General features: G+C 41.1%; 1 protein-coding gene across 2 annotated transcripts in view; it reads right to left on the bottom strand.

Annotated features, from left to right (window-relative positions):
- pax2b (paired box 2b) overlaps positions 1-11,592 on the bottom strand; it is a 29,923-nt gene that overhangs the window by 11,173 nt on the left and 7,158 nt on the right. For both annotated transcript variants that reach the window (XM_013911666.1, XM_013911667.1), the window contains exons 6-7: positions 4,099-4,274; positions 1,191-1,305 (exon numbers count right to left, since the gene is read on the bottom strand). In XM_013911666.1, coding sequence (XP_013767120.1) covers positions 1,191-1,305; positions 4,099-4,274 — 291 coding nt within the window. The remainder of the gene's footprint in view (positions 1-1,190; positions 1,306-4,098; positions 4,275-11,592) is intronic.

An 11,592-nucleotide genomic window follows, 5' to 3' on the forward strand; every position in this document is an offset into this window, starting at 1 on the left:
CACACACACACACACACACACACACACACACACACACACACACACACACACACACACACACACTGGAACACACAGCCATCCATACAATCCCATCTTTCTTCCTCTTAATGTCTCTTTGCACCTGTAAAGCAGTAAGGAGACCCTCTCTGCAGAGACCATCTAAAATATCCCAGGTGCCGCCTGTAGAGACAGGCCTGTTTCTATGGGGCCATCAGTGCACAAAGGACAAACACACACCTTTCTTCTCAGGAGGCCTGCCTTACAGGGGGAAATCTACCTCCCACATATTAATGAGAGAAGGGCCCTTTCTTTTCTCATAAGACTGCTTGGCTATCATTTGAGAAGGAGGGCTGCAGCAATTTTCAATCACCCTGCCCCCCCCCACGCAGAACTCGTTGCCTTTGATGGCTGCTGCATAATTATATGAATTTTAATAAAAGCTCTGTATATTAATCTCAGGCCCCCGACAGTCATCGTAAACTTTCAGTAAACTTAACCTTCTTCTTGGTAATAACACTGCAACAACAAAACAATATTTCAATTAACCAGACAGTCATTAACTGTGACAAGGAGAGGAGACAACTAGGAGGGAGAAGCAGAGAGAGAGAAAGAGAGAGAGGAGGGTGAAATAAATGATCGTAGTGTTAGAGTTAGGCGGCAGAAATGCCAGAGCGTATTTACCGAGGCACATTACTCGTGCTTTGAGACACACAAACTATCTCCTGGAGAACAAATTGCAGGAGCAACACAGCAGCAGCCAACAAGCAGTCAGTCCTGCATGGTGGCCTTTTTTTTTTCCTCCCAGAGACCTTGCTCTGATACACAGTCATAGTTCTGATGTGCTGGCACCCAAAGGTCCTTGTCCAGTAGTGACTGAACAGCTCCCCTCCCCTCCCAGTCTCTCTTATCGCCCTGCTTGCTCAGCAAATAAAAAAAAGGAAAAAAAAACCCAAGACGGAAGACTGCTGCTAAGCTTTTTATCGCATTTTCAGCTCAGAGTGAAACGGTAAAAAAGTCTTCACACTTAACTTTTTGCTTTGCCTTTATTGTCACATATTTCATTTTGCTCTTTGTCAGTTGCACAGGCATGTTTAGCTCTGACTTTCTTGTCCTTTTACATTGTTCAAAACCCCTCAGCTGAAGCTGTGGCTCAGCAGCATAAAGGCGTACTGTATGGCACTTGATCTTACCTACAGGGTAGCTTTGCGACACGCTGGGGCCCAGGTCTGGGTTGGCGCTAGAGGATAAACTGGGTTTGCCTTCGTCCAGGCTGGAATTCAGGGCAGGAAGCGAGTACTCATTAGCCTGGGAAAAGGACAGTTGAATCATTACACAACCAAACAATACCTAGATGGAAATCCTCCTTTCTCCTCCTCCATTAAGCGTTCCACACAGGCCTGTGTGAGTATAAATTTGTATGAGAGCATTGTGTGTGTGTGTGTGTGTGTTCATGCTGCAGGGTGGCAGTTCAAGCATATCATGAATGTATTTTGGTATTGTCTGAGAGGAAGTGGGATTTTGAGATGAGTGAAAAGCCAAGGTGTCAGCTGGCCCTTTGTGCTTGACTGCAGTGCTACTCCTGATCAGCCAAGGGAGAAAGCAGTTCTGCTTTGTTACAGACACACCATGTGGCCTCGTTTAAGGAACACTATTCAGGTTTTTTTTTTTTTTTTGGAGTTTTTGTTGTTTTAATTTGGAGTCTAAACCACCTTTAAATTTCATTACCTCTTATCTCTGAATACAATCACTTGTACAGCTTGTGTGTTTTGCTATCGTAAAACTGTTGAGGCTTTTCTTTTTGTTTGGGCTCAGATGTTGGCTTAAAGGGCCAGTTCACCCAAATCACGCACGATACAAACCCTTAATCCTTCTGATATTTTGAAATGTAAACACATCTGGAGCCACCCTTTCAATAGAGACTGATGGAGATGTAACTTTTTTTTAAATTAAAAATTTGTTAAAACACTGCTGTTTGCCATTAAAGATTTTCATTATTATTGCTAATCTATCAAATATTTTAAAAAATAGATTTCCTCATTTCTTTTTTCTTTTAAAAAATAATATTTTTTCAAAATAAACTTTCCTTTTAATTTTGAAAAAATAAAAATTAAAAAGACAAACAAAAAAACCCCACATGAAATAAAGTTTAAAATTGATAAAAATAGATTATTTAAATAAAAAAGTAAAGTAAAAGTAAAATATCATTATAAATAAGTGAGGATTTTTGATGTAGAAAATATTTATTAATCATGACTTTTGATCAAAAACTCATGGCAACACGTCTTTTCTTTACTGTGTATTATTATAGCACTGAATTATCTGCAGAACTCACATATTTTATAGAAGCATTTTTATTGTCAGCGACTGACACCAAAGCCTGTACAGGCACTGTGCTACACAAAAGCCTCCCATTCACCTTCATTGCACTGGGATGGAATCAAAAAACAAACGAACAAAAAAAATGAACTCTAACTTGTAATTTGGGTGACCTGACTTTTTAATTAAATAAAAAACTTTCTCAATGTAAAAAAATACTCTTCCAGCTTCCCCTTTCTTTGTCATGTTTCCCTTTGTAAATATGCTTAAAGACACTGATGGCAGATGTTAGCAGATTTTTTTTAATGAGATGAGACTTCCGGAGTCTGAGTGTTGACAATGTTTGTCCAAAGCGCAGTGTGCGAGGCTCAGTGGGCTGCGCTCCCACAGGAGGACGCCTGTGACCCCGCTCTTGTCTGCCACTATCACAGATAAACTCTAATTGTCTGCTACAACTGTTCACTGGCACAATGTCGGATGTTTTCCTCTATTCTCGCAGGCTTCAGACGCCAAACAGACGTTTTATCATGCAGATAAAGGGCAGGAGGGGGAAAACTGAAAAGATAGGTCTGAAAAGGATGACCAAATGGCTAGCAGAAGTGTGGGAGGGGTGAATCCATTGAGTTTTGCATCTCCAGAATGGCTTTTTAATGCCTCGCTACAGAACCCAGACACTGGCTAATAGGGACACATTTTCCAGAGGAAAAAAGAAAAAAAACCATGAGGCACCCATGAAAGGGAAAATACTCTGATTAATATTGCATTAAATTAAAGCTGATTTTTCTGGACTGTTCCTGGCCTCCTTTCTTTTTTCTTACTTACTCACCCCCTTTTCCTAGTCTAACCCTTTTCCCTCTGCCTTTTAATACTCTCCCTGACGCTCTTTGTGATTGCAAGTCATTTCCAATTCGTTTTGGTATTGATCTTCCAGTAGAAATCAGTTTTGTAATTAGCTGCAAATTAGGCCCTCTTCTGGAGGTGAGGCCTGTCCCACTGATTTATCACCTGCGTAATTCGCCCCGATTGGAGAGAAATTAAAATGAACTCAATTAGGTGACTGCTTTTGCTTTATGGGTCCGACTTGTAGTTCGGTGGGAGAAATTAATAGTCTCTTGTTGTTTAATAGTATAATGAAAGTAAATAAAGGTTATCCATTGTAATAAGCCCAGAGCTTTTAATAAGCGGTGGGTTCTGGCTGTCATTTTGGCGTGGGGGGTGGCTGTTTCCCAAATGCCTCTTAATTTTTCGAAATGAGGATGGATGGCCAGAGTGGCTTTAATATCAGGACCAGGAAAAAGGTGGAGGCTAGTGTTTCATACAACTATTTCATGGGCATGTGTTACAATAAAGGCAGCTTTTTGAGGCCCCGTCAGTCGTTGCACATTAAGATATGTCATAGAATTGGAAAATAAACAACAAAGGCAAGAAACAACAGTTGAATAGTGTGGCAAAAATGAAGAAAAAAAATCTAGGAATTGATTAATTTCTGTTGCTTTACTGTTATTCTCAATTACAGGGAGTACACAGAATGTGTTTTTCATCACCAAATCAATAGTATGTGGGAGTTTTCCTACTGATACCTCCAGCATTATACATGCTGGGGCTGTAATCCCAGGCTTTGCCATCTCAGACATTTATTTAATTAGCTTTTATTTCCAGGAAAGGGTTTGGGAATATATGTGACAGAGGTGCTTTTTCTGTGTTTGACTCAGTACTAGCATGCTCGGTTTTCAGTGCTGCAAGAAAGGAAAAGCAAAGATGGAGAGTTTCGGTGCCACTAACCTGTTCTAGTTTGACATGTTCCGTCGTAGAGAAGACGTCAGGGTACGAGGGGCGTTCAAAGACCCGGTCCAACGCTTCCAGCTGCTGCTGTGTGAAGGCATCTGCCCTCAGGTGTTTCCGTAAACTCTCCACACTACCCTGAGAATCACTGTTTGGGCCAGAACCATCTGAACCATCTACAAGAAGAAAGAGCAACATTCGAGACACTGACCCCGGGAAGCTGGCCTTTACTTCAAGCTATGCACTTTATATTCTTCTCATGTTTTTTTCCTGTACCTTCTCTGTGGGGGATCTGAGAAATGGAGTGCAGGTTTTTCTGTACCTTAATGGCTGTGGTGAGCCACTGGCTACATTACACAGGCTTTTCCCTGCACCCCTCCACAGTATTAACACCATCATGATCTGAAAGCCCTCTGGTAATTGATGGATTACCGTCACTTGCAAATATATACATGTTGTGGCAAGCATGTGTACTAATGAAAGCAGCAGCAAGCCCATTATAGTGCCTTTTCATTTCAGCCAGTGCATTTTTCTTCCTTCTTTCCTACCCCCCCCACCCAAAACCCTACCGATGTTACTGAAATCAAGAGCAGCCTTTTTTTTAAAAGCACAATTTCCCTTTCACAATTCAATACTGCTTCCATTCTCAGTGAGCGGGTGGTTCCATTTGAAAGCAGCAGCGGAGGACAAGGGGCTGAATAAAATCGTACATTCTTGTTCAATCATCCTGCTCTCCAAACACGGGAATTTTCTCCCGACTCCTGACCTGATTACTCGTCTGTTGGGAAAAGGATGCCTCTCCCGTTGTTACTTGTGTGCAACGCTTTCAAACCTTCACAGACCATCCTTCCATAGCGCCCTCTCTTTTTCTCTTCTCCAGCCCTTCTTAACCACCCCCCGCACACTCCCTCAGCCACCTCTCCAGGCTGCAGTGACAGTGTCTGTAGGTCTTCTTCCCCGGATCCCAGAAAGCTTCAGCTCCCTTACAAATCTGTCATTCTAAATTTGCGGCAGATTATGTTCTCCCCTCAGTGGGAGAGTGGTGATATATGATATGCAAGGCCGCTATTGATTGCCTGTTCTGGTGGCAAGAGGGAGCTGAAATGAACTTGAAATGAACATCATGCCTCAACTCATTGTGCGTATAATACTCTACTTAATCCCACATTTTTCTCTGCCATGGAATTCAATTGATCAATCATGTCTGTGTGATAGTACCATTTGGGAGGGTTATTGCCGTTCTATTCTGCTGCTTGACCTTTTTTCACCGGCTGAGGCCAGAGGATGAACCCGACTCTCCAAAGAGGAGCTGATGGAGCTATAAACAATACCATAGGTAGGTGTGCATAAGCCAAAATTGTGCTGGCTGCAAAAATGTAAAGAAATAAAGCGTTTTGTTAACAATATCTTATTAGCAAAACTTTCAGTCTCCAAAATAAATGCATTAAGGTTTATTTAAAAGTGCTGCAGAGATCTGACAGGCTGTATTGTTTTGTGACGGAAATATTGCCATGAGTTTCTTAGTCAGTGTCACGTTTGCATAAAAAGGCTTTTATAGAGCTGCATTGTGAGGAACTCTTATATTTTTGCTATGCGGAAGATCTGATTTGGGAGATAAACGGTTTCACTGATGCATCATTTACCTTTCAAAGAGGTAATATGAGGTAATGTGTAGAGGGTGTCTGCAAAGGAAGGACAGCAGCATCATTCATTTCAGCAACTGCCCTAAAATGAATTTATTTGTGTAATTAATTAAGTGACAAAGCAGCCCAGTAATTATAATGGTGCTGTGACAAAGGAGGAAACTGGGTAATGTATTACATAGTGTGCAAAGGAAGAAGTTTGAGGTGATTGAATTTGCTCTTTGTTTCCAGGTTTGAAACTGTGAATGTTGACATGACCACTCGATTTACATCAAGTTAGATGAGATAATCCATTCCAGCCCTAATTTGAGGTTTTAGCTTACAGGACATAGGTTAGCAGTAGAAAGTCTGTATATAAAAGATGGATGCAGCTCTGAAAAGTGAAGTCTAATACAGCTGAAAAAAGATTAAGTGCATTTAAAAAAATGACCCTTTGGCTCCCTTGAGCAATGACCTCATTAAATACTTTCCTAATGAGTTTGTACTTTCAATTATTAGTGCAAAGTCCTATTTAATGCAACGTGACATTCATTTTGTAAAGTATGGTCCCATAAAACAGGATGTATGAGCTTACAGTGTCCTTTGTTTCTTAGTCAGATCCACTCCTTGGTACCCATGTTTCATTTTAAAAATAAAAGATGCGATGGCCAAACCAGGAGTCAACAAACAAATATGTGATGTCATGCTCAGCACAATAGCATATGAAAATCCCCCCTTATTGCCCCTCATAGTGTCACTCTATACCAGCAGTCCCCAACCCCTGGGCCACGGACTGGTACCGGTCCGTGAGTCGTTTGGTACCGGGCCGCGAGAGTTGAGGCTCGGGTGTGAAATGTATGGTATTCAGGGTTTTTATCGGTTTTTAGTGTTATTTTGTTCTTGTTTTTATCGTTAACTCGGTTTTCCTGGGTCTTTTCACGTGTGTTATGAATAAATCTTCTTTTTTTCGGTACCAGTACAAGTTTTATTTTGTTGTATTTATCCACGACACCTTAAAGGCCGGTCCGTGAAAATATTGTCGGGCATAAACCGGTCCGTGGCGCAAAAAAGGTTGGGGACCGTTGCTCTATACCCCCCTAGAGGGGGGTATAGAGCAATGCAACCCCACTGGTTTAACATGTGCAATACCCAGCAAATACAAATATACAGCTCTACTACTTGGTAAAAAGTTCAATTTATTACTTTTCATACACAACAAAAACAAGGAAACACCTCCCCCCCAAAAACTGCTTTCTTGCCCCTGTAGTGGCACTTTGGCACATTCAGGTGGATAATCTCACCTGCTACAGCTGCACCAAGTCACTTTATCAAACCCAGTTGTCCTCTTTGCTACCAAAGCAAATAGAGTCATTAATTACTTTCCATCAGCGAGCCTGATCCACAACACCCTGATCAATACCCCCAACCATATTTGTCATTCACCAGTGTGGAATACACTTCCCACACACAAGACAAACCATCCTGGGTCAAGCTACACACTTTTCCTCCCACTCAGTCCAATCTGCCCTCCCTGCTACTGATTCTCTTCTGACAAATCAGCAGAGGTGGTGTTTTGGTGAAGAAGACGACTCTCTTAAGACCATTCAGGAAGCTATGTAATTATGATTCTTCAAGCATAGGTTTAAGTAGTTTGGAGAATGTTTCCCCCCAAAAAACACCAAAGCCCCAAAAGAACATATTGTTCTTAAGTGAATTATGACTCCTGTGCATTAGGATAAAAAAAAGAGTACAATTATGTCATTATAAGTGCCAACAAAACGTCTTTAACACCAGACATTCCCGTTGCTGGTGAAAACTGGTTTTTTAAACCATGACTATGATTGTTCTCTCACCTTATTACCCCTGTTGCTATCATTAAAACCCATGACAAAGTTGCTTAACCACAGCAAGGTAGTTATTTAAGTCAAACCTAGAAAGGCCTAACTGGAAAAGCTCTGGAGTGTGAGGTTTTTTGTTTATATTTACTTTTTTTCCATACTCAAGATTGAAAAAAAAAAGTATCTAAATTAGTAATTTGATAATAATTTACATTTGACTGATTTCTGCCTCATTAGTTTAACCTCTTAACGCCCAGTTTATCACATTTAATATGTGATTTTTTGTGTTTTTGAGACTTCCACATGATCAGTGTGATCCCGCCCTCAACATAAAAAATTTAATAAATTACACAATACAGTTTTAAGCAATAAAGAAATAATAGACTGTCACAAACTAAACTCACAAATGCATATATATATTTTTTTTTTAAAAAAAAGAAGAATTTTCTGCTACTTATTTCATGGTTCGGGGTTTAAAGAGTTAATGTGTTAGCGAGCTGAAGCCGCTGTCAATTAAATTTGACCAAGCCTGATCTACACTATATATCTACTATATTTTAATTTAGAAATGTTAACTTTAACATTTTGCTTATATAGCCATACATATTGTTAAATAAAAATGCATCAGCTTGCATAAGTGCTTCAAAATCTCTTCCGAAAGTCCGAACCATCATCTGGACATTTCTAAATCTGCCCATTACGCTGCAGTGATAATAATCTCTGACCACAGTGGCTTTGTTGTTGCTTGTCTCGCTCTGTGGTCACTTATTGATCACCGCTGGCACTGAAGATATTCATCTTGACATCGGTCTGTATTAACACTCTGGTAACAAGGGAGTAGCCTCCATCAGATCAGATAACCAGCTTTATGAAGCAGCCTCCTCTCTGCAGGATTGGCACCCAGAGGTCATGACCCCTAGCAGGAGACTTAAGCCAATGCAACTCCGAGTCTGAAGTCGGTCTGAGTGACTGGCTTCTCCGTCACAGTTGTTATTTTTGATAACAATTATCGCAAATGAAGTGTAGACTGAGTATGAATAGCAGCTTTTCTTAGAAGAAGAGAGGGGCTTCAGAATAGAAGTTTATGGTCTTTCGTTTAATGAAAATTGAGTTTTGAAGTTTGTGTTTGAGGCACCTTGAGGTCAGGAAAGACTCCCTTAGACGAATGAGCTTTGCCCTCTCCCAACTGTACTCCCACCCGGTCTGCTTCGTGTTTAAATAACATGTCAACATGCATACGAGTTTGTTCCCTCAACACATTCACGTATTTCACAATAATATACCTGTATAATTTCCCGCCTGATTCAATTCTTGGTTAAATGAAATCAAATTAAAACTCGTTTGCATCAAATTGGATGAACTCAGCTTCATTTTGGCTTGCTAATTGATTATTCTGATTATGTAAACATAGATGAAATACTGTCTTCTGGATGTAATATGTTTTTTCTGTGTTACTGTAGGAACAACAAATTGTGTAGATCAGCAGAAATTAAATTTTGGTAATAAGAATTTGAGAACTTTAAACCCATTTTTTTGCATTATTTCACATTTTATTAGCCAAACATTGCCTGATTGATTACTTGCAAAAAAAATGTGATTACTCCTGAGAATTTGGGTACGTCGAATATCACCTACTGGTGGCCATTAATTTGTTGTGATGTTGCCAAGCCTTTAAAGGCTTTATTAATCTAATTCGGAGGTTACACTTCGGTGCTGACATTTTGCTGCACTCCCAGTTCCTGTGTTGATTCTTCCTCTCTCCCAAAACAGATGCTGATACACAGAGCAGGGTGTGACGGCGGCCCGCTCCATCACTCATCTCCATCCACACGCCTCAGTTCAGTCCTCATGACGCTCAGAGATGAGAAATAATTAATTCAACAGCTACTGAAGCACAGAATCACATCCATTCTGACTGCCACTGGCTATTGTTGTTGGGTTTTGAAATATATGATGATCATCTTATCATGAAATTTCTCTCTTGGTATTTCTTTCATAAATCAAAAAAGAAAGCCAGACAAAAAGCAAGAAAAGCACACACAATGGCTGAAATTAAGAATCATCTATCGGTCTGATTGTGCAATTGGCGAGTTGCTTTGAAAGGACATATGATATCACTTTAAAGGACCGGACACACTTCATGGACACGGCCTGTTATCAACACACCTCCGAGTTGTCTGCTTAAGTCAATTCAGCTCTTACACACATTCACTAATAACATGAAAAAAACGAACAAACTCAAAAACAACACCGAAAGCAAATTTGTGCCCAAATATTTCGACTGTTTTTACTTCACTCGGGGAGAAGCAGCTTCTCCTTTGTCTTTTCTGAAGCCAAGAGTGTCAGAAGCAGTGGGGGGTTTTCGAGCAGGGATGCAGGGGTGAGGCGGGTGGTGGGGTACTTGGATGTTAATCTGTGAGGTAATAGCTTTTCTCTGCAGAATTGCGAATTCTAATATATGTCAATTTGTAAAACGTGCAGACAGCCGTGGTCACCAAAGACACCATCTCCTGGGGTCTCGCTCGTGCTCCCTCCCTCTCTCTCCCACACCCTGTCCGTCTGCAACAATGGCTGCCAAGTGTAACATGCTACTTTTAATTTGTAATAACACGTGACAATAGCAGATTAATGGCTCTTATGACACCTGTGTCCCTGAAGCTCCTCTTGCCGAGACCCAGTGTACATAACGTGTGTCACACTACATTATCTCTACATCCCGCCTGTAATGGGGGAACCTTTTTTAAGGGCACTGCTGACTTGGAAACTTAGGAGCTGTCTGCCGGCTTGGCAGAGAGCCACGGCTACTGCCTAAAACAAATACTCTGGGCTACACGGCCAATCCATTTCACCGGGGCTTGTGTTGCACACCGCCTCCCCTCCCTAACCCTTCCCCTCCTTTCCTTCTCTCTCATTTTTGTTCATGTTTTCAACCCTTGATAATGACTGCTTGTGCCATAATAATCATGAGGCTTACCAAGTTAAATAGGGCTCAGGCAAGCTACTGTGCTGTGAGGAAATTTAATCCCAGCATTAACCCAGTATACACTACTGCCTACTGAGTGAAGGAAGATATATCTGAACAGCAAACAAGGCATTGCTGAAACACAGAGAGAAAATCTGCTTTGAACCCAAAACAACAATGAAGCGCTCCGATAACAGCAATATCTTTCTAACATCTCCGAACATCTTTGCTTTCATTGGTATATAATATGAATATGCAAATGCTACAACCACCGCTTAAATGTGATGTCAGCGGAGTCCACATCATGCATAAATGCTTTACTTTCAAAAATACACCCCTAAAATATTGCTACATTGCAATATCGGTCTCCTAAACCACAAGAGAGGACGGATTGGAGTTGCAGCTCAAATGTCAGAACATTATTCACACAGTGAATCACATTTACTCAGCGGCTCAAATTTATTACTAAAGCAAAAATCTTTGCATTCCTCATCATGCAGAGAACATGGCATAACTGTAACGAGAGCCCTCGTGCAATGGACAGTTTAACCTACCTGCAGCAAAATCTTTTTGTTTGGTAAAGTGCACTTTAAGGGAAGACAGCAACAGGACAATTGTGTCTACAGGGTAGCATCGTATGTAATATACTATTCTTACAAACTGTGGCTTGAGGCAAGACATTGCTTTTGCAGCTGTGTGTGGCCAAAGGCCCAAGGTTTTATGTTTTGGAGAGATGAAGTATCCATGACCCTGTAGTTTCAGGTAGGCACCAGCTGGCTTTTGCGAGAGTATATAAGAACCAAAGCTCCACCATCTCTGTCAGTACGAGCCCTACTCTGACTTAAACACGCACGCACACAGGCACACGCATCCACGCACACACATGCAGCTTTCGTCTCTTTCTATGTAATGCTGGACGAGCACCTAAATCACAGAAATGGCAGCACATCAGGGGAATCATTTGAGACTGAATAGCCATAGAAACATGGTGCTGTCACCTGGAAGACCTCCACAAAACAGGCCAGTCCTCCTTCTCTCTCTCTCTCTCTCTCTCTCTCTCTCTCTCTCTCTC

Source organism: Pundamilia nyererei, unplaced genomic scaffold (assembly GCF_000239375.1).
Source record: "Pundamilia nyererei isolate P.nyererei 1_Seehausen unplaced genomic scaffold, PunNye1.0 scaffold00069, whole genome shotgun sequence".
Classification (NCBI taxonomy): domain Eukaryota; kingdom Metazoa; phylum Chordata; class Actinopteri; order Cichliformes; family Cichlidae; genus Pundamilia; species Pundamilia nyererei.